This window comes from Apostichopus japonicus, chromosome 9 (genome assembly GCF_037975245.1).
Source record: "Apostichopus japonicus isolate 1M-3 chromosome 9, ASM3797524v1, whole genome shotgun sequence".
Classification (NCBI taxonomy): domain Eukaryota; kingdom Metazoa; phylum Echinodermata; class Holothuroidea; order Aspidochirotida; family Stichopodidae; genus Apostichopus; species Apostichopus japonicus.
Genome location: NC_092569.1, coordinates 3,335,460 through 3,359,028, shown reverse-complemented (window position 1 = coordinate 3,359,028; position 23,569 = coordinate 3,335,460). Strand labels below are relative to the sequence as shown.

General features: G+C 37.7%; 1 protein-coding gene across 3 annotated transcripts in view; it reads left to right on the top strand.

The window, feature by feature from the left end:
* Positions 1-23,569, top strand: part of LOC139973253 (otoferlin-like) — a 116,923-nt gene that overhangs the window by 65,074 nt on the left and 28,280 nt on the right. For all 3 annotated transcript variants that reach the window (XM_071979803.1, XM_071979802.1, XM_071979804.1), the window contains 12 exons: positions 248-363; positions 1,988-2,005; positions 7,024-7,053; positions 8,393-8,524; positions 9,153-9,332; positions 9,974-10,065; positions 10,572-10,742; positions 11,305-11,462; positions 11,948-12,281; positions 12,580-12,821; positions 15,406-15,584; positions 19,435-19,535. In XM_071979803.1, coding sequence (XP_071835904.1) covers positions 248-363; positions 1,988-2,005; positions 7,024-7,053; positions 8,393-8,524; positions 9,153-9,332; positions 9,974-10,065; positions 10,572-10,742; positions 11,305-11,462; positions 11,948-12,281; positions 12,580-12,821; positions 15,406-15,584; positions 19,435-19,535 — 1,753 coding nt within the window. The remainder of the gene's footprint in view (positions 1-247; positions 364-1,987; positions 2,006-7,023; positions 7,054-8,392; positions 8,525-9,152; positions 9,333-9,973; positions 10,066-10,571; positions 10,743-11,304; positions 11,463-11,947; positions 12,282-12,579; positions 12,822-15,405; positions 15,585-19,434; positions 19,536-23,569) is intronic.

Sequence of the window (23,569 nt, the reverse complement as noted above, 5' to 3'; positions counted from 1 at the left end):
GAAGCACCCCCCCCTAGACACGTAGATGTGGGGCACTGTAGTGCCCGGGAGGGACCGTTCGAATTGTGCACACTCGGTTGTGCGGGTGTGGAAAGTTTCCAATGAACCAAGGTTAACCGTTTGTAAAGTGGTGCGAGAGGACCATTGCCTTACCTCGATACAAAGACTCGTAAACCATTCAACTTTATTTTTTTTTTACATATTTTATCGTAATATTTTATTGCATGATTAATGAAATTTTTTGTAGATGCGTCAAAAGACAAGAAGGAGAAAAAAGAAAAAAGTAAAGGAGGAGGAGGCGGGATGATGAAGAAAATGAAGAAATCAGGAGATGACGACAGCATCGACATGACCATGTTTGAGGTAAGGGGTGTGTCTGAAAGGTAAAGGAAGAATTCCCTTTACTTAGAGTTATACCAACTCAGGGATGTGCCCACCCTGGGCTGCACTGGGCGGCCCCGACCAGCTCTATAAATTACCGCCCAGCACTGTCTTAAAAATCGTGAATTCCGCCCAGCACTATTTTCATCTAAAATCCCGAAATTCCTAACAATATATTCAACATAAATTGGGCCTAGCCTATGCCAAAATCATACAGACTAATAATGCATCAGTTACGCATGCGAGAAACATTACTTACGGTTCTCAATGGGTCCCTTGTAAAATTTCTTTGAAATAAACTAATAACTTTTACCAGGTACGTAATATATTTCACTAAAAAGGAAATAAAACATGTAAATTGTTAGCAAAACTAGTACTTGTGTATGTGCTTAAAAAGCTACACAAGTGCCAGCATTTGGCATCTGAGCACCTTCAAAAAATTTCTCAAAGGGGAGGGGAATACCCCCTCCCCCTCAAACCCCTCCCCCAGGGCGGCGATCAGTAAACCCGGCACTCAGGAAATCCAGGGCACATCCCTGCCAACTGTAGAGACATTTGTGATGATAGGGAAGATCCAGAGAAATTGCCTTCATCTTCTGGCCAGGAGATACGGGTGAAAATATTTGAAGAAATTGATAAAGAGGTATATGTAGGAAGCATTATCAAAGTCAAACGGTAACCACTCTTTGGATGGAAAATACTTGATTCAAGAAAAATCTTTTCCAAGTATTTACTTACTGCTTTCAGACCTCCCAGCAAATCTTTTCAAAACTTTCAAACATTTATTTAAAAAACGGCTCTTTTTTTCAAAAATACTCTTTAAAACCTTTGAAAACCTCTACTTTTATTTTAGGTTAAACAAATTTGTTTCAAAGATTTAGTTTATAGAGTAGAAATATTATATTCAGTTATACAAACCATTGGCCATTATGTTTTAGTGTACAGCCAGGCATGATTCATGCAGTGAAACAAAACAAACAACAGTTAATGTATGCCAGTTATTTTAAATAAGGGCCACAGATGATGTAAGAATGGGCAGAGATGGTGAGTATGTTACAAACTAACTTAATTTTGGACCTTTAAAAACCTTTTTTTTTTTCATGTTTGAAGCCATTTAGAAACCTCTATTTCTACATTCACAACCTTTAAAAAAACTTTAGTTTGTTGAAGAGACGCTGGGAGGTCTGTGCATTTTTTTAATATTAATTATGCATATTAATTAGATATACTAAATCGGCTAATTAAACAAAAAAATATATTATAGATATAATTTATTACCTTGCCGTAATTGATTGCTTACAGCCCCCTTCCATCATCTATTGCAGTTGTTTTCTTCCGACCTCCACATTTGTCTCGATAAAATCAACAATTTTGATTATTATATCAGAATAAAATAAATTTGTGTGGCATCTTTGGCAATTCACAAAGATCTTCTATATAATAAGAAAGAAAATGCTGTAAAAGTAAGACGTAAGAAATACACTTGTAATCCAGCTGTCTCGGGATTTCCTTCCTTTGCTGATGTTCGGTATATGTTGGTAATGTATCATCTCATGAAAGTTGATATCATATTTTTACCCCGACTGCTCTTATGTTTTTGTCCCAGCCTAAGTTTACCTTATTTGTGAGTATCAATGGCCGAATTTTTACTTTCATATTTAAATTTCTATCTTTTTTTTCAATGGAATTTCAGTAGTTACTTTGATTCGGTAAAATTTGCTACTTCCAGAGTTCTATGCTGCATTACCCCACCCCACCCAACCCTCCTTCCTTTCGCTCCTTCCCCTCCCCTCCCCCATCACAACGAAACAATCTGTCTGGGAACAGGAAGGTTGCCTCATCAAGTGTTTGAAAGCATTGCTATGTTTCCAGCAAACAAATTTGCCATCAGCACCGATTGCTAAAAGTTTGTCAGCTTTGCTTTTCAAACTGTGGAACTAGTTGCCTGTCACCTGAAATGATGAATGAACACCAAGCGCCTCTCCTTTACCCATACCCAGTCTCTCCTCACCCTCCACTGTTTCCCCTTTCCAAAAACGCCCTTTTTTATTCAATAGTAAGCCTATATATCTATATATTTATACCTCTTGACTTATACTTTCAATTCTCTTTTCGAAAGTTTTGTGAACTTTTGTTTTGTGTGTATTCTACTTTTCTCAAATCCATTTTTTTAAATCCAGGCCTTAGCTGATAAGGTAAATACAAGCCTTTCTGTGGGTGTAAATTTGTCGGTGATCGGTTTGAGATTGCTAAAAAAATGAATGTTTGAGACCATGAGTCATACATCAATTAATAAACTGAATCATTAATATGTGTGGACTAAGTTAGTACCTGTACTTGTGTGAGACAGTATAAACTAAGAGTCTGTTATGGAGTTAGCAGTTTTGTCATGACAGGAGAACAAACTGGCTGTTTTGCAAATTTACTCGAGTCGGTACCAATTACTTGACCCATCTGCTGCAGGAGCTTGCTTAGTATTTACTTCAATTTAGCATGCTAGGTTTTGATTGGTTAAATTAGTAAGGTTCTTTTTCGATATGCTTAGATTTTGGCGTCGATAAAAATTACAAGATTATGAATTTCCAGTACAGGATATTATCAACCTAAACCAAAGAGATGAATTGTGTAGGCTTGGTTTGTTACTAGTAGAAAACAATGGGTCAGAAGATATCCTACCACACACCTAGAGACAACATTTCCCTTCTCAGACGAACAATTTTTCACTTTCCTTTGTGTAGTTTTAAATGTTGACTTGTCAGTGGTGCGGTCTACAGGGTATCTGTGGTAACTACAGTGGCATGAACACTGCCGAGTAGATTTATCTTGTTAAAATCGTCAATCGTTCAGATCTACCTGGAGGTGATAATAGTGAGGGCCATATTACTATCTTTTGCTGATAAACTTCAGTTTGAGAATTGTTTAAATTGACACTGGATCACTTTCTGTTGAAGGATTTTATAGGAATCATATTTTTTAGTGGTAAGGGTTTGCTATGTCAGTCTGTGGTTTTTTGTGCTTTGTGACTGTGTTTATGAGAAAGAAATACCTACTAAATCAGGTTTGTGATTTGATCCATTTTCACTGTAATCGAAAATAAGCCGCCTCTCCCCCCATCTCCTCCTCCCCCCCCCAAAAAAAATAAGGAAAAAAAGTCACCTGTTTTAATGCCAGTTTGAGTCTGTAGTGGCTAGCAAAAGCAAACAACCGAGAAACACTATAATGTTATGAAAAATCAGAGGTCTCGGCAGAGGATTTGAAATAAAAGAAAATTTTTAATGGCAGAAAGTTTCTGGCAGTCAAAACATCTGCAAATAGACCATGGTCTTAAGGGTTGAATATATTCTATAACCTCAAACATTTTTGAAAGATGACAATATTTCACCAGTTGTGGTTTAATTGATTTTCTCTCTTTGCATTTATTAGAATAAAAAGGTAATGTACAAGTTTATACTTGATGTGGCTCTTTGTGCCACTATTAAACCAAGCACTCACCATCTAACTAACATTGTAGTACTAAGAAATTCTGTACTCATGCCACTAAATCACATTCTCTTTGCATTATGTATACCCACAACACTAACACTATAATACCTGTAACATTAATGCAGCTGGTTCTGTTTGTAAATATCACCCCCTCATGGATATTCATGATCACAAACTTATGTTGAGTCTGTGCGTTTATCCTGTTTACTACAGATGTTTTATACCTCGAGAAAAGTCTTTAAGGTTTCAATTAGTTAAATATCCACAGCCTACCACACTATCTTGTTAGGTGCATTAAAGCCTAGCCTAATTGAATGTCATGCAAAAGTTTAGGCAAATTAGCAGCAGATTGCTCCAATCTGTAATGAGAAGACATATTCATGGCCTTGGCATAGTACAATAAGCTAGTTAATTGAGTGAAATAAGAGCAGATGTGTTTATGGTTTATCATATTTTCCTAAAGAATTGACGACAAGTTGTCATGCTGTAGGGGATATGTCTGAAAAGAGAGGAATTGGAGAGTATACCTGCATCAAAAGGTAGTTATTAAGAGCTGGCAAAAAAGTTTTCTCACTGTCTTATGAAGACTTACGTTGGGACTAACTCAAAAATTCGAACATTTTCTTTAACTCTTGGAAATCTCCCCAGACACAAGCATTAGATAGAATGGGGAATCCGGACACTATGAAGTACTCTGGGGTTGTTCATAATGGGTGCAGTCAAATGGAAGCATATGTATGGAAATGTTACTGTGAGATCACAGTATTTTTCATAAGAAGGTGTCCCATGTTAACATAGTAATACTCGATCACTTAAAATGGGTGTGTATATCCATCTATACTAGTTTTAGCATTTAAAATTGATTTCAATTTTCTTTATTAATTTATTTCATGATGGTTCAACCTTAGATTTAGTTGAAAGATAGATCTGTAAATTTAAACTGAAGAGTTTCTCCAATTTGAGATTATTTAACAATAACTAAAATAGCAGTAACTACAATTTACCTTAGATACCGACACATACCGTATCTTATACACCACAGATATATGAAGGTCCCCCTTGAAGAAAACTTGAGAAAAGGCAAATATGAAAAAATCCCAGCTTTGTAACGAGTGTGTTCCATTTCTATTGAGAATTTCAAATAAAGCCTGCTGAATGTATAAATAAGTCACTATTAATTTATTTCACTTTTTACACTTTTGTTTTTAAACCAATGTTGCTGGCACTTTCTTCCTTCACTTCACCTCAATACTTGCCTTAATAACTACTATTAATTAATTAATTAATAATTAATTGTTGCTATTCTTGCCGTCTCTTAACCTTTCTTGCATCATTTTAGTTTATGTTTCATCGCTTTTGTTTTGCTTTTTTTCCTGTTGTTTTGATGTCTGTTTTTATTTTGCAGAGTTGCCAAATATAGTATCGAGTTTCTGCCTTTTTACATCAACCCATCCTTTTGCTTTTCAAATTTATTAAAAATTACCAAACTTACAGAATCTTATGCCAGGAATTTAAGATTTTGACCAAACAATCTTAGGTGCAATACCCTACCACATTTTTTTTTCTTTCCAGCAAATTGTTGTTAATTAATATCATTAAGTAACTACATGCGAAAGCCTTCCAATCCAATTTTGGAGATTTTACATTTCACAAGAGCCATGTAATCACATGCAAAAATGAAAATCACCACAAAAAAAAGATCAAATTCGGTAATCCGACCTTTTAGTTTTGATCTTTGAGAATCATTTTTTTTTTCAAACATGTGCATGACCAAAGTCTGAAAAATGAAATACTTAATATTCTATATGCCAAAATTCATGTTGTTTGTCATTAGAAGTATCAAATTTCTTGAAATCTTATTTCTAAGTTGGCAACTCTGTGACATTAGTTAAGCTGTTGCTCTTAATCTGTTTTGTTCTTTCTCTCGTGCTTACTACTTTCTTACCGCTAGTCCACTTTGATGTTGCATAAGGCATGGTGCTTGCATTTTAATATCGTCTTTGCAATCGTTCTCGGTCATAACACCATCGCTGTGAATCATTTAACATCGATCTTACTAAATTTATTTACTGGACGGGTTGAAAAATTCTGTCTGTTCAAAATTCAGTGTTTTTTTTATATTCATTTTTATGAAACTAACACTACACTCATCTGTTGCAAGAACATCAGGTAAGGGGTTCAATTGTCATCAGTGCTAACCCCAAATATGCTATAAGTCAGATAATGGGCACCCATGCTCAACCGTTACCAAGCATTTTACATTGACACTGTCAAAGTGGCTTACTTTCTACCCTGAGATCGTATTTAATTATCCATTTCAACAATCATCAAAAGTCTGGCAATAATTTGGAGGATCAGTCCTGCCTAGAGAAAGAAAAATACTTTGAAAATTTGACTTGGCAGGCTAAATTTTGGGTCCAGAATTGATGACCTTTTAACTTTCTCATGTTAGACAGGACTGAGTGAAGATGATTGAAAACAATGATAATTTCCTACAAGAATAAAGAAGGCAAAACCTAAAAATATAAATTTGTGAAAAATTTCTTTCAGTTTAAATATGTTAGGGTTTCTGTGTTCCTTTCAAGTAACCCCAAAAGAATGGGGATGATTTGAGTAATTTGAAAAAAAAGAAGTTGAGTTTAATATATCTTTGTGTAGTATAAGATAGTTTGTATGTAATCAACATGAAGATATGCTGAAATGTATTTGGAGCTGAGTGCAGTATCTATACTACAAAGTACTATACAGTTGAAATGACTACTCAACTGGTTTTATGTGATTTGAAATGATCAGATATATAAAGACAAATTAATAGGAACTAAAATAGCAAATTAGAAATGATGATTATATGTGTGTCAGCACACAAATGGTGGGAAACACAACAAAGGTGGATTCGTTTGTTAATTTTTTTTTTCATAAACAAAAGTTTGTTGGATATTACTAAATTTTGATTTAGAAGGAGGGTAAGAGAAACAAATGGCTGGAAATTTTAACCAGACCAAATCATGATTTTGGATAAGTTGTTTTCATAAATACCTCAAGGACCATTTTATATTATATATAGGGATTTAGGTTTTAGTCAGATGAAATAACAAGAAAATGTTCAGTTGCCTGAACTAATAACACTTATTTTATATTTCAATATTGATTTTTTTATAGGAGGATTACTCAGACATTTGCAAGCTACAGGTGAGTTCTAACCTACGTAAATTATAAAACATACAACGATTCTCTGTTAGAAATGAACATTAAAGCAGCATTTAGCGTCCTTTTGTTTGATTAATCTCAACCTCAATGATTCCACGATACCATAACAACATACATAACTAGCTTATCTATTCAAATCTTACTTCAAATGGTGGCATAAAAGTTGAAATATTTACAACTTTCAACTTTGTTTTTCTGGAAGATATTTTCCGTTGGGATCCAAATAAACCTTGTCCATAATATGAATTATTTAAAAGCTACGAACGTCATTGGCCAATACGTAATACAACACCATGCTTGATTTGTGTAGATTGTCTATGGCAGTTGTACCAGGGAGCTGTTAGAGTCCAGCTCACTGGTAATACCAAGTTACCAACTTGACGTTTGAATCTATTTTTAGCAACGGCTCATAACTAAACCTGCATCTCTGATTGGTTGGATTCAAACTAGTGGGTTGGGGGAACTGTATGCGATTAATATAGAATGTGGAATTTGTCGGTGGACACTTTTCTCATTATCTGCAAATGTCCTTAATTACTCGCCAATTAACGCTTTTGGCAGGGAAAAAACTTGGCTAATATCTTAGTTTGCTGTTTTGTGATTGATATATGTAAAAAACTTGATGTACTTGTCAAAAAAGTGAAAAACGGCAACAAAACGCAAAATGCTGCTTTATGTTGTACTTCTGAAAATTGGGTCATGTTACCTAAGTCTGTTCTGTCCAGTATCTATTATCTCAGCAATGGAACTTGATGAGAAGATGAGTTTTTTTGACAAATGGGTTTCTTTTAACATTCCTTATTGTTGACAATTTTTTTTTAGAGGTCAGGCTTTTGGCAAGGACACCACAAAGGTTACAACAAAGCACCACTTGTTACAAGTAGTATATTAAAAGCCATTTATATGTGGATACATTTAGTTTAAATGTGGAGGTTGCATTTTGTTGCCATAGTGATTATATGTAACCTTCAATAGCGTTGCCCGATTTATTCGAGTATCCAATTGGAATTTTCACTTTTTAGCATTCAAATGATGGATTTTGTAGTCAATCTGTTTTATCGCTTTACTCTTCACCAGTGCTTTAATATTTTTTCGATCTCATATTCCTGTATATATCTGTAGATGGTATATGTATTTACTGTTTTTTGTATTTAATGTTTTATGTTATTGTATTTTCTAGATCGTTTTGTAAAGCGCACAGATGCATAGCGCGTAGTGCGCTTTATAAGACTTTATTTACATGACATTACGTTATCCAATATTAAAGGTATCAACTCCAATGGTAGCTCTGTACCTCACGCTTTACCGTCAATATTTTCAGATCTACCCGAACGAGTTGGAATCCGTCCCAGAGTTCCATGGCTTCAAGGAATGGCTTCATACCTTCGATATCCTGAGGGGTAAGAACACCGGGGATGAGGACAGCGAGAGCAGAGTGGTAGGAAAGTTCAAGGTAAATTCATATCAATGTTTTTATTTATTTATTAGGTCATTCCGTGTCAAATCACAGATGGCTGTTGCTGCACCCTCTCCAAAAATTCCCCAACTTTTTGTATGATTGGAACACCATGAAATAAGCATATTCTGAAAAAGTCAGTTGCATTGCTTCACAATTGGCTGATTAATCATATTTTGAAATTCCGCAATTTGTCGCCATCGTGGCATTGTGGCATGTTCTTGCCTTTTGAGGTCTCATTTCTCAGCAGTTAAACGTCCTGCTTCCTTTTCATTACAGATGCCTATAGAGTCTATCCCATAGAACAGGAATATAAAAAATTAGGCTACAAAAACAACTGTCTTGTGGAGTTAGGTCAAAGTAAAAGTTTCAAAATATTTGATTTTTGTATTTTTCACAAAAAAATGTGCTATTTTTAGTGATACAATAAATTTGGGAATTTTTAAAAGATGTTGAGCTACAACATACTCCAAAATTTGGTAATTTGATATTATTTTAAGAGATATGCAGATTCCCCCCCCCCCACCCTCCCACTACCTCTAATCTCAGGCCAATAAAGAAACGGTGTACACCTGTTCACGTCACAAGATTGCAAGGTTCTTCCTTTTTTCCTCTTTATATCAAGGGATCACTCAAGCTGTATAAATGGCCACTGCCCAAGGAATGGGACGCTAGGAAGTTGTTTGGTGGTGACCCCGTGCTGGGCTTCTTCCAGGGCTTACCCCTCAGCGAACCTATCGGTGTCCTGGTCAGGGTCTACATAGTCAAGGCCAACGACCTACACCCCACGGATGTAGGAGGCAAGGTAAGTAATCTGGAGATGGCGATATCTCATGCAGACGACAGATTACAAAACAATGTACCGTTTTTGATAGCTATGTGAAAGTAACCCGGCTTTGTAGGTCTTCCATTGTGCTGAGTTAGGTCATATCGGTTCCTCAAGCGAGTCTGCATAGGGAGATGTTTTATTGGAGAGGTGGGTGCAAGGGAGGGTAGCAATGGTATTAAGGGAGGGATGAGGGGTGGGTGGAAGTTTCAAGCATGGAATGCATGGGAAAGGTGAAGCGAGAGGGGGGGAGGGGTGGTGGAGGATAGCGTTAAAGGAAGGTTATGAAGCAAATGGAGCAAAAGCAAACGGAAATGGAGAGGGGACTTAAGGAATGGGAGAGAGAGGAGGATCAAGGGAGCAACAAATTGACTCAAAAGGTTCTTGCCTTTCCCCAAGTTTTTCCTTTCACAATCATTATTTGAATTTATGTTAGAAGTGCAGTACAGTTTAACTTTAACCTTCACCTAGGCTGGCATTTGATTTTTAATTTCAAAAGGGTAGCATGTGACCCTAACATAGTTTAGTCTAACCTCTTATCTTCCCCTCCCCCCCCCCTCCGTTCCCGATCGATCAGCTACCAATCGATGCTCGTTACTTTACGTTATTTTTGGTTCCAGGCCGATCCTTACGTCTTTACCCAGCTCGGGAAACAGAAACAGAACGACAAGGAGAACTACATCTCTAAGAACCTCAACCCGGTGTTTGGAAAGTAAGTTTATCAGTCCTAACAAATTCTTGCCCTTAGTTATAGCTTGCAAGGTCTAATAGTCGCCCCCGGCCCCCAGATTCCATTGCAAAAATTCCTGGAGCCAAGGGCAAATTTTTTAACAGGCGGCTTCCCCTCGTTCGGCTTAGTACTTAAAGTATGCTATCACATAACGAAATGGCAAGTCTTTATTAAAGAACGATTGTGGTAAGGTGTATTATCTTAAGCGTCGTTACCGCTACAGTTTGGTTGACGTAGCAACTGGGGTAGCATTTGCTACTGCTTTCCAGCAAACTGCTTCTGTGAGGTAACTTGTCATTGGGCACAGTATATAACTGCTGCCAACTGGAGGGATTGTCTCTGGGACAGGTTATCATTGACCAGGGGTAATATAACGTCTGTGAAGCGCTTTGAGACCTATCGCTGGTATAAAGCGCTATATAAAAAGCAAATATCAGTTTTATTATGATTATTTATCCCCTCCATTTTATTTGTTTCTTGTCGTTTAGATGTTTCGAGTTTGAAGCTACTTTCCCGATGGAGTCGAGGCTGGTGGTCCAAATCTACGACTGGGATCTCATTGGCAGTGACGACCTCATCGGTGAGACAGTGATCGATCTGGAGAATCGTTTCTACAGCAAGCACAGGGCCACTTGTGGTTTCTGCTCTGACTACGCCACGTAAGTGGAATACATTGCCGTGTCGGGTAATGTCATGCACCACCCCAAATTCCCATATACCTACCCCACATGCACATGAAATGTACAAGAAGTTCGTACGTGAGGTTTTTATCTTGATTGAAACTTGAATGCTGAATTATTCTTGCCGTAAATTATATTATTACACAAAAGTCAGAGAAATAAGATATGACTCATAATTGACAATAAGGAGTACTATTTTAGGAAATATATTGGTATTATCGGTTCCCCTGGGACCTTCGTCAGCAACACTTGGCAGTGGATTCACTGCTGTCATCTAAAACAGTACTCCTTAATTGTCAATTATGAGTCATATCTTATTTCTCTGCTTTTGTCTAATAATATTTTTTTTTGGAGAATGCCTGGATCTTTATAATGTTAAAATATATATATATATATACACACATATATATATATATATATATATATAGATATATATGTATATATGTGTGTGTGTGTTCATGTACATGAATCTATGTACATGATCTATGAATCCAAATATTAAGCAAACAAGTGGATCTTATTCTTATAATGTTAACTACAGGTTTGGTTACAACAACTGGAGAGACCCTCAGAAGCCCTCAATGATCCTCAAGCAGCTCTGTAAGGATAACAAGTTGGACCCCCCGGCATACTCCAGAGGGAAGGTCGTGGTGAATGGAGTGACCTTCTTGGGGGAGGAGTTTGTAGAAGACGAAGGAGGTAAGACACCGTATTAAATGTGCGACCAGAAATAGGTCTCTGTTCATATTGGTCTGTCCTACCCAAATAGAACAATTCAATTTAAAACTGGAGGAAAATTGAGTAAGATCACACAACATTTTGGTCCATCCTACCCAATGGACAATTCAATTTAAAACTGGAGGAAAATTGAGTAAGATCGCACAACTCTTTTTTGAGGGGCTTCACGTAGAACCATGGTATTTATCGGGCGGTGCTTTGTTTTCAAGTGAAAGATGATACAAGAAGATATTTATGGCATATAATCATATTCCATTTTTGTTGTCCAGACTTTCAATCTTTCTTAAAGAACTCTTAAATATAATTGCTTTTGTTTGAAAAGCTTCCCCAACCTTTGCATTTGACATAACGAAGGCTAACTTCTTTCATGTTGCCTCTTTGATGATACCAAACTGACCTTTTGAGGCCTCCATTCTTCAGCATTTCATATATATATACATTTTTAGGAACCAAGAAGCCAACGGACGAACATGTGGCCCTCGAAGCCCTCAAACATTGGCACGAGATTCCCGGAACCGGGGCCAGAAAGATAGTCCCGGAGCACGTGGAGACCCGACCGCTCTACAGCCCGGAAAAGCCCGGCATAGAACAGGGTCGAGTCGAAATGTGGGTGGACATGTTCCCTATGGACATGCCGCTCCCCGGTGCACCGATAGACATATCGCCACGGAAACCAAAGAAATACGAACTGAGGGTGATCATCTGGAACACGGACGAAGTGGTCCTGGCAGACGACGCATTCCTGACCGGAGAGAAGATGAGCGATATCTTCGTCAAAGGGTGAGAGAGCCGAGAAATTCTATTCATTGAGGAATAATTTTGATGTAGAATTTCAATCTTGATATGTCATAGTTCAGACTTTGGAAAGTTTAAAATGTACCATATTTATCGAGGGATGTGTAGTTCGATTTTTGAAGTTGATATTCTTGGGAGACTCCTTTTTGATTGCATAAAATATTTATTCAGATTTAGATTAATAGTCTTGATAGGACGTTGCAGATGAATGTCTCATAACCCGGTGGAAACTTGATTTGGGGTTTACCTTTATTTGATTCATGTAATCTGGTCACCCTTTCAGATGGTTGAATGGCCCTAACGACGACCAACAGTCAACGGACATCCATTACCGATCGTTGACGGGAGAGGGAAACTTCAACTGGCGATTCATCTACCAGTTTGAGTATCTCGCAGCCGAAGAGAAGATGGTGATCAGGAAGAAGGAGTCGACATTCTCGGTGGACGAGACAGAATACAAAGTACCCCCTCGTCTGATGCTGCAGGTCTGGGATGCCGATAGCTTCTCAGCGGATGACTTTCTCGGTGGGTATTGTAACGTTTGATATCAACAGAGAGTCTAGACCTACCACACTTTCATAGCAGAAATGACTAGCCTAGCCTACTTTGCATGTAAGAATATTAACAATTAGTCTAGACCTACCACACTTTCATAGCAGAAATGACTAGCCTAGCCTACTTTGCATGTAAGAATATCAACAATTAGTCTAGACCTACCACACTTTCATAGCAGAAATGACTAGCCTAGCCTACTTTACATATAAGAATATGAACAGTTATTCTAGACCAGGGTTGTCCAACCTTTTGCAGAGGAGGGCCACATGGAATGATTATGATGAAGGAGGGGGCCGCATGAACCCTACGCTCGATTTTTTGATTTTTTGCCCGAAGCTCAAGGCAACAAAATGTGAGCACTGCGCACGGAGCGCACTGATTTATTTTCCTTCCTGATAAAACAGATGAATAAAGTTCAGCCGCCCCCCCCCTCCGCTAAGAGAGTGTCACACAAACTGACCTGTATGCAGTTTTTTGACCCAGAAGGTTCGAATGATTGATTATGTCAAGGGTTTAGGAACCGGGGGGCTGGGGGCGCCATCCCCCCCCAGTGAAAAATATTGAGGGGCGGAAGTATCATTCCGCCCCCCCCCCCCCGCTTCGTAAGTCAGAAAACCCCTTTTTCATTTCCAAATGAGAAAAAAATATCATTTGGAGCACCAAATTGAATCTAAGGCCAGGTGAAAATGCAAAATTATATACAAAATGGAGTGGGTGGGTTGAAGTGTGCTATATTGCACCAAATTGCATTTGAGGCCACCTGGAAATGCAAAAAATATCCAAATGGGAGGGGGACACCCCCTCACCTTAGACCCCTCCCCAGGCCGGCCGCGAATTTCTTTTTCCTGAACCTTTCGGGCAGTGTACGTGGAGTTTAGCCAATCAGAGCGAGGCTGTGTTGATGACCTACTACAGTAAAGATGGCGGCGTGCTTACCAACTTACGTGACGTTTGCATCGGTTTCTTTGTTGAAAAACGGCGATGTATGATCGCTGTCTGATGTACAAATTTACAATGTCTTCAGATGTATTACATTGTAAATATGATGTTCAAATAATCCCTGAATACAATTTTAAAAAAGAATGTCATTTCTTACTCCTACTAGATGTTGTTAATTTTGCGGCATGATTTATCTTGTTTTTGGGCACTTTGGCATAGGTAGCACATAATTGGGCGAGTCTTATAGCGCGGTTTGGCAGTGTGAATTTCAAGTTGTTGCTATAGTGCTAGGATTATTAAAGTTTGACTCACTCGTCAAGTTGCTGTTTGCAAGTAAACAAGTAAATTTAGTTGGCCGTTTAATCAAATATTTTAAAAAAAAAGTCTTTGTCTGATCCTGTATTTTAATTGTAATTTTGATTTTCTGCGCCTGGAACTGTGTTTAGGAATTGACTAACATCAGTAAGATAAAAGCCATATTTGAATTTCTTTACTTGTAAATAATCATTGGTTTATTTATTTAAAATCCTGCTCTATGCGTTAATAATTGGACACCTAACGGAAGTCCGATTGCAATCAAATAACTTTTCCTATAGCACCTCCTTGTGAGAGACGAGGTCCAGTAATTAACGGTTTATTGTGGAAACTGTCAAATATTTGTTGTAAACTGATGAGCGATTTATGTAAATAAGAGTGCAAGTAGTGCCCTTGTTTTATTATGCAATAAATCCTCTCTTTTAAATTGTTCCAGAATGAATATTTGTTTCCCTTGTCTATTATTCTAGCCAGTCATCTGCCTTTAAATTAGGATAAACTTTCCTAAAACGGATGTACCACATTTTGGGGCTGAGACCGATTTCCCTCTAGTATGATCTAGAAGGAAAATAAATAAAAGAAACTATATATATTTTCGCCACACTATCTTCGGAGTTTCATATATGAGATGACCATGCACTAAAACCATGACATAACTTATAATATCGATTTTCAATTCATGATATAATACTTGGACATAACTACTTGGACATGAGAAAAAGTGGAGGAAAAATCCACACGGGTGCTCGAACTCGCGGTCTTTCGTTTTCCACCTTATGTTATTGAAGCGACGCATTTACCCGACTGACCATCTTTACTGAGTAGTACGTCATCAACACAGCCTCGCTCTGATTGGCTAAACTCCACGTACATTGCCCGAAAGGTTCAGGAAAAAAAAATTCGCAGGCCGGCCATCAGTCTTCAGCCCCCCCCCCCCCACTCAAAAGTACCTTCCTACGCCACTGGATTATATAGCTTCAAATTGTTATCAATAAATCTGCTCACTAAAATTTCGCACCGTAGAGCATCTCTGGCGGGCCGGACGCAACCCTGCGGTGGGCCGGACTGTGGCCCGCGGGCCGTAGGTTGGACAACCCTGTTCTAGACCTACCACACTTTCATATCAGAAATGACTAGCCTAGCCTACCTTACATGTAAGAATATCAACAGTTAGTATATACCTACCAAACTTTCATAGCAGAAATGACTAGCCGATAAAGGACATGTTTTCAAGTTTTATATTCTAGCTTATGATGAATATGGTCTGTTCATCTCATCTCTGTCATCTTTTTCTGAATAGGTTCGTGCACCCTGGACCTGAACCGGTTCCCGAGGGGCGCCAAGACGTCGAAGAAGTGTACCCCTGACATCTTGAAGATGGACGGAACCGTACCTCTGATGAACCTCTTCAAGCTGAAGCGGCACAAGGGGTGGTGGCCCTTCATGGCGCAGTCGGAACACGAGGAGGAGGAGCTGACGGTAAGAGTGCAAAATTTTAATGTCGCTATGGTAACTGAATCGTCGGTATTGCTTTAAAGAAAAATTAGAAAGCTACAAAGTAACAAGCATGACTAAGTTATTGACCCTTCATTTCATAGAGAAAAAATAATTATAAAAAGTATATGATTTGTGATAATTATACAGCACTTTGAACACTGAAAACAGTACTTTCCACTAATTAGACAGATTAGAAAAGTGGAGGATTCGTAAGTGTTTTAACATTAACACTGCGGGTTACCACCGATGGATGGACCAATCAGGGTCCACCAAACTCTTACAGGTCCCACTTTCACCTCTTCCCTTCCCCATTGCCTGTCTTTTGACATTTGTAATTATAAAACCTTTTCAGTGAGTGAAGCAGATGCTAAACCTGATCAGGATGCCCTTAATCAGTATTCTAGTTTATGTTGTGAACCCACCCTTAATCCCTCCCATGCCTCACCTCACCCCACCTCTCCTCTCATCCCATCCCCTCCCTTCCCTCACCTTTGATTAATAAATATATATCCTCATTATGTGGGTAACATGTAAAGTGCCTTGGACTTCACCCACTGACTTGTAATCACACCACTATTAACCAACTCTACCCACTGCCACCTCTAATGTAATATAATAATTAGTGTATCCTGCATGACATTGTTGTTTTCACTGTAATAGTAACAACAGATATCATTTCAGACCCATCACACTACACCTCATATTATTGTCAAATCATTAAGCATTGATGCATACCTAACCATTAGAAGACTAGACAAAATACTAAGAATGCCTTACACATTAGAGGGGGGGTGTGGGGTTAGGCGGGAGGGGAGGGATTCCAACATTTCCACGATGATATTTGGTATAGGTGTGAAACTGTATGGAATGTAGGTGGATGAAAAAAATTACCAAAGACGGGTGTGGCTGTGGGGTCTGTCGTTGAATAAGATGCCCATTTAGTAGCTTGGGGCGCTCCTCTAGAAGAAAAAAACCGAGACAAAAATCTGAGACATTGGTTCATTTTGAGGCATATTTAGACTGTAAATTAGGTCTATGATTAAGTCTAAAGGAAAAGGTTTGTGCTACTAAATACTTTGAAATTTTGAAGAAAAAAAAAACACCGACTAGATGTATGCCCCCGACTGATAATGGAGGTTGGGGAGGGGCACGGCCACCCCCCGCCCTACCCCATTGAACATGCCACTGTTGCATCTGTATCCATGGGGGTTGACAATGCTCAACTCCTATACAGCTATATTTACATCTTGCTGTTTGAAAATATCGAAATATAAAAAAGAGCACAGTTTTGATCCATTGACAATTCTGTTTTTATCGGTTAATATCATTGTCAAATACAAGTACTTCACGTCATAAAGTTCTTCCAAATTCTTTTGTTTGAACTTAAATTTTATTGATTTGATTATAGCCATAAAATAATCAGTGCAGATATAAAACTGACTTTCTGTTTTTTTGTTTTCCTTCTTCCCTTCATATATAAACCATTTTTCCTTCTGTAAAATTGTAAACACGGAAATTAAACTACTTGCGTGATGCAAAAGTGAAATACTGCACATCATTTTCTTAGTAATAAACATTGAAACTTTGGGAATCTTTCGGTGGAGAAAAAAGATTGAAGCAACTATAAAAGAGACATAATTTCTATAACTTAAGTTCCTGACTTTTTGCATGGCATGTCACGACTTTCCTTTATGCTGTTTGCATGTTATTTGCATTTTTTTGCATGTCATTATATGAAGTTCTCATCATCTCTTATGGTCTTTATAAAACTAGGATACTTACATATCTTTTCAAACAAAGGTTTAGTGAGTCATGGCGTAATATATTTGTGACTTCATTGGCTGCTATGAAGATATGAATATTCATAAATTACCATATCAAAGGACTGCTGTTAGTGTAGAAGATATGATAACTTACTGCTAGCTTGGAGAATCGGAGAAATGTTTTTTTTCTCACCATTTAACACTTCAATGGCTTTTGGATAGTTTTTACCTAGTTGTCTGAATAAGAGCGTTCGTTTTATTTAGTATGATGCAATTTAAGGATTTGCAGATGTTAACATAAATGTCATTGTCAGCATACATGGACAATGTGTTTTCCTAGGTAATTTAGGAGAAAGTGTATCTTCATTGAGGTTTGGCTGACTGGAGTAGGGTAGGGTAGGGTGGGGTGGGGAGATCTGGAAAGATCTGGGTGAGGTCAGCTTTATGCCACCGTGAGATAGCCAATGGGATGGCATACCCCTACCTGTGTGTCTCTATGGGACCCCTAGCTAATGCTTTCCTCTGGGCAGGCACACTGAGCAGATATAAATCACAACTTAAGCTTAAGTAGTTACACTGACCTGTTGAACACTGTAGTCCCAGATGTTGTAAATGACTAAATTAAAATGTAAAAACACATTTACCATAGAAAAATATGACAGCATGTCACTATCAAATTCTTCACAGGCAGCCAGTTTATACTTCCTTTTTTTATCTTGTCTCTGATATACTTGTTCCTTCCCTTTTTTAAATTTTCTGGTTTTTCATACTTCTACAGCGATATACAGAAAGCTAGGTTTCCCTCCCTAACACATTCTTCAGGAATGATTGTCTGAACAGCATTTATGTATTCCACTGCGTTGTCAGACAAAACTGTTTTTTATCGACAAAGACGGCCGAACGATATTCAGAACAAAAACTAAAAAAAAAAAACTACCTTTTTGGAGATAGAAAGCTTTTTCTTTCGGGTGCGAGCACTTTTATTCTGCACTATATGCATGTGTTACTATGGTAACTTTTCTACAAGATAATATCATATCTATATATATATATTATGACGGTGTATTTCATTCCTTGCCATTCCATCATCGTTTGACGGTCCATCTTCCTCGTCCGTAGCTTTGTGTAAGTCCAAATCAGAAGAGGTCAGATGCATGCTGTTGATCTTTTCCTTACATTCCTTAATTTATTTATCGTAAAAATATGGATTAAAAAAAAAGAAGATAATTACCATATGACCAAGTGACATAATTTGTGAAATTGAATCTTCAAAGCGATATGAAAATTATACCCTTCCGATTTAATTTTTAATTTTCATTTACCTGTGTTAAAGACTCAAAATTGAGCCATGGCAAAGTCAACACTAAATGAAAGTTAAACTTTGCATTAGAAAGTTACGGTTGTCATGGTAATTGGAATTATTCATAGACGACTGATGGTAAACCAATTACGCTCGTCTTCCGAGTAACAATTGCTGCTCATAAATGATAATGTTCCACAGGTCACAAGATTGACTAATCTACATACGAACTAAATTATTAAAGCCAGTTGGTTTGACAGTATGTAAAAAATGATCCAACTTAGGCCTGTACAAGTGTGTACAATTGCTAATGCAAAGTAGACATATGTGTACATCTGTCTCTGTTCCCTAAGTGTTGTCACGGTGTTAATAACTCCAGTGCTAGTTGTATGCTATAACCAAACTTTATCAGAGAGAAAAACAAGCTGTAAACAATCTGTGCTTGTCGAGTATAAAATGCCCTGTGTAGGTATTAGCATATATAAATGTTCAAGGGTGCTCACTTTCCGATCCTTGCAGAATCTTCGTTATTGTCTAAACCGAAGAAAAAAAACGGTCTGTTTTTATTTTGGTTTGCCATTGGAGTATACCCTGCTAGCAGGGAAATGTGAGACCCTCTAACTTTTTTTCAAAAATTATTTCACACAAGAAAAATGCGGAAATTTAGAGTGAAAATAAAAATTTGTGCTTCCTATTGATGCCCTTTGAAATTGACCAATCATCATCATGCATGAAACTGAGGCTATTATATTTTGGACAAAATTTTCAGGGTAAAGTTGAGGCTGAGATGCATCTGATGACCGAGGAGGAAGCAGAGAAGAGTCCCGCTGGGCTGGCGAGGGACGAACCGGACCCCCTGGAGAAACCAAAGTGAGTAAAAATTATGTAAAGAAAGTCAAAATTATATCTTTGGTTCCCTTATGGTGTTCTTCTCTCTAAAAATGTCGTTAGGAATCACTGAGTTGGTTAATAATTTATTTTAGAGACATATTTTGGCAATCTGACAAACGGTCAGGCATGAATCAGGGTTCCCCCCGCCCCCCTCTCCCCTCTGCAAATGATAAATAGAGAATGTGAAACCTGGACAGAAGTGATTTCCACAAAATTTGGTCATGGATTTCAAAAGGAAATAAAAAAGAAGTAAGTTGTAAAATCTCTTTGTTTACAGTTGATCCCTGCAGTATTATTGTGAAACCAATCAAATTAATGGTTCACAGTTTTGAATTCAAAGTTTAATAATTGTAATCAGGAGACCTCTAGAACAAAGACTATCGAGAGAAAATAATAATTCCAATTTGTTATCATGTGGTCGTGGGAAAATCTGGTTGTCAAGTTTGCGGAAACTCTGAGGCAATTATATGCAGAATGTACAGTGTCTACCCTTGTCTGACCGGATTGAACCCCTCCCCTCCCTTCCCTCACCCTTGAGTGAGGTAAGTAGCATATTTGCAAGCTGAATCGTAGTTCCACTGATTTGCTAATCCGCAATAATTGATAGCTTCAAAGAGCAGCTCTGGTTGAGGATTGTTAACTTCGACATGGCTAGGCCCTAACCCATCAAGCCTATCATACAAATGTACTGCTACTTGAACTAACTTGGACATGAATAGTAAACACAGTACATGATGACTCTGATGTTATATGTTACCAATCTTCAGAAGCGAATGACTCGCGCATAAACTCGTCAGATCATCTAAGTACTTCTGTGAATTTATCGCCGTAGAAACGACTAACGGGTGACACGCATGCGTTACCTAGACTTGAGGAACGAAAATGATCAGCTTGACTTGGGACTATGGATAGAAATAGTAACGGTTTTTTTTTCTGCTTTGCTCCCATCCAACACACCCATCACATATTTCACGACCATGCATGAAATCCATTGCATATTCTCGACCATTTATTTGATTTATTCATGACCATACAATGTTTATTCATGACGCATGCATATATATACTCTCTCACAAATAATCTGCATATTTAAATGTGCCAGTCGTCCGGCATCGTCGTTCATGTGGTTCACTAACCCGGTGAAGATGATGTATTTCATTCTTTGGCAAACGTACAAAAAACATTTCTTCTTCGCTGTACTCTTGATCTTCTTCATTCTCTTTGCTGCCCTCTTTCTGTATGCTCTGCCCGGTTACACGGTCAAGAGAGTCCTCGGTGCCTGAGGCCTAGTACGAATTATAAAATCCACTCTGGGTTGGTTAGACTAAAATGTGAATTTTTTGGCACTAGTTGCACCTAGTATGGGAATAAAGCACAGTTCACACATGTTTGCACTAGTCGTACCTAGTGTGGGTATAATGCACAGTTCACGCAAATGTGGAACTTTGATGAAGGCAGTCGATCCGACTGAGAGAAGCACGACTCTGGCTGTGAGAATTAGTTCTGATTTGTAGTGTAGTACGTGAGGTGGGAAGAAGTCATTACAGTATTCTTCTAAAATAATACCTGTCATTGCAATATGACACAGGAGTAGCAAACACACCTTTTAGTAGTCTACTTGAGGGATTTTCAAATTTGGTACGGGAGTCAGGGCATCCATTTATATCGTGTGTCTTTCATACATCCATCCTGACCTCTGTATTTAATAGCTGGCTGTTCAGGATAATAATGCTGTCACAACCTCAGCAAAATGACTTTATGGAGAGGGGAGGCATTGTCAGTGGTGCGATGCATTTCATTGGGTCAGTGTTTAAGATGGTCAAGAGGTGGCCATTATGATGGACACTGGCCCAAGGAATTTAGGGCTGCCAGTTTCAATGCAGGCTGACCGTAGACGTGATATATTATCAATCTATGACTAAGGGGTCCCCAATCTAGTTGGGGGACAGCAGCTTTAAAATTATACACTTTCAGAGTCCTTCAGTCTTTCTAGATTAAATTCTAACCGAGATTCATTTATCTCCTTTTATTTTCTTCTGACTTTATTCTTTCTCACTTGAAAACACTAATGTTTGACTTTCCTCTTTCTTCAATCAATCTTAAATGTCACATAAATTGCTAAGAGGGCTTGACATAATAAAACTCAAAATTATTTTCAAAGAACTACCAAAACACTCTCTGCTGACTAGCAAAAGATGTTGGCATCCATTTTTTGGCCAGCCCATCCATGTCAAGGGCCCTCTTTGCATGCTATGTCATGAGTGTTTATCACTACTAACCCACTAACATCATTTCCCTTACTTTACTAACTCCCTCATCATCGCCACCATAATCGTCCCACTACTGACACCAGTCGCCCAGATACCTCCTTTGTGTGGTTCATGTCTCCCTGGATGGCCTTCCGCTATGGCATTTGGAAACGGTTCAAGTGGATCATCATCAAGGCCTTGGCCCTGATACTCTTCTTGGCTTTGTTTGTACTCTTCATTTACAATGTGCCTGGATACGCTGCTAAACGGATTGTGGGAGCTTGAGGTGGCTGCATGTCATTGGTCAATACCAGAAGCCCTTCCTTTGCATATTCATGAGTCGAACATTAATTTCTTGGAACATAGAGTTTGTGCTAAATCAGTACCGTAGGAAGAGAGGTGTGTATTAATTGGACGTTAATAGTAACATTGCTGTGTACAAAGCATCATGTATAACATATTTTGATTCATTTACTTTAATATTTCATGAATAATGAAAGACTTGTCAATTTAGGTAACTATCTAAACGATGCTGTGAACAAATAACATAGATACTAAACTTCCATATTTCAATAGTGCCTTGTAGTTAAGCTCACACGAAATAATTCAACGTCTTTTGATATCGTCGAGTGAAATGTGGTACGTTGTACGTTAAGCTTCTTTTAGATTCCTGTAGAGTTAACAATTCCTGTAGCCTATATTTTCCTGTACAATAATGTTTCTTCTGTATGCTTACAATCCCTTATCGTTTTCAATCAATATATTACAAGTCATCCTTTTAGAGTACAATATATATATACATATATATACACATCTGTTCTGGATTTTCCAACTCACTACCATTTCAATTATATCTATCTATATATATATTATATATCTATATCTATATATATTATATCTATATATACAACTCAGGTTGAGGCAGATATAGACCAAACAACAAGTATTACAATGAGATGCGATAGTAGTAAAAAAGAAAAGAAAAAGAGGTTGTAATTAAGTTAAAGGAAGTTGTAAACAAAAATTTATTCAGCAAAATTTTATGTACCTCAATTAAACAGTGTCTTTCTTCAGCTCCGAGAGAGCTGCTAATTTAGTCCTGTATTACTTTACTGTGTTTTATTTATTGTGGCTTTGACTTAAACTTTGCTTTACCTGAATCTGAAGATCAGTCATTAGGCTGAAGATTATGTGATGTGTTCACTTATTAACCGGTAAATAAGGGAATCCCCTCCATCTCCCAATCCTGACTTACTAAGGGATTTATTAATAAAGGGATTTATTATTATTTAATTAAGGGATTCCAATGTGAGGGAGATATCCCGAATGCTGGAAGCAGTTCCAGCATATTGAAGTTATGACACATTCCGAGATTATCAATATCATAATATCCCAAATAATCAGAGATAGTAATCGATATCTGAAGAAATTTAAGGATATTGGGTTCGATATCCCAGATAGTACAAGTTGTTCTTTGATATTCAAAATATTATGAGTATTTCTTTGATATTCAATATCCAATCATTAAGGCAACTGTCTACTTGTTCGCAATATTAATATTCCATAATAATTGGATGGATGGAAATCTAATATCCCAAGTAATTTTAAGGACACTGAAATTTGTTATCCCAGATATGATAAATAGTTCTTTGATATTCAATATCCTAAATAATTTAGGCAACCGACTTGAGGCGATATTAATATCCCATAATAATTGGATGGATAGTAAACATATCCCAAGTAATTTTGAGAATACTAATTCGA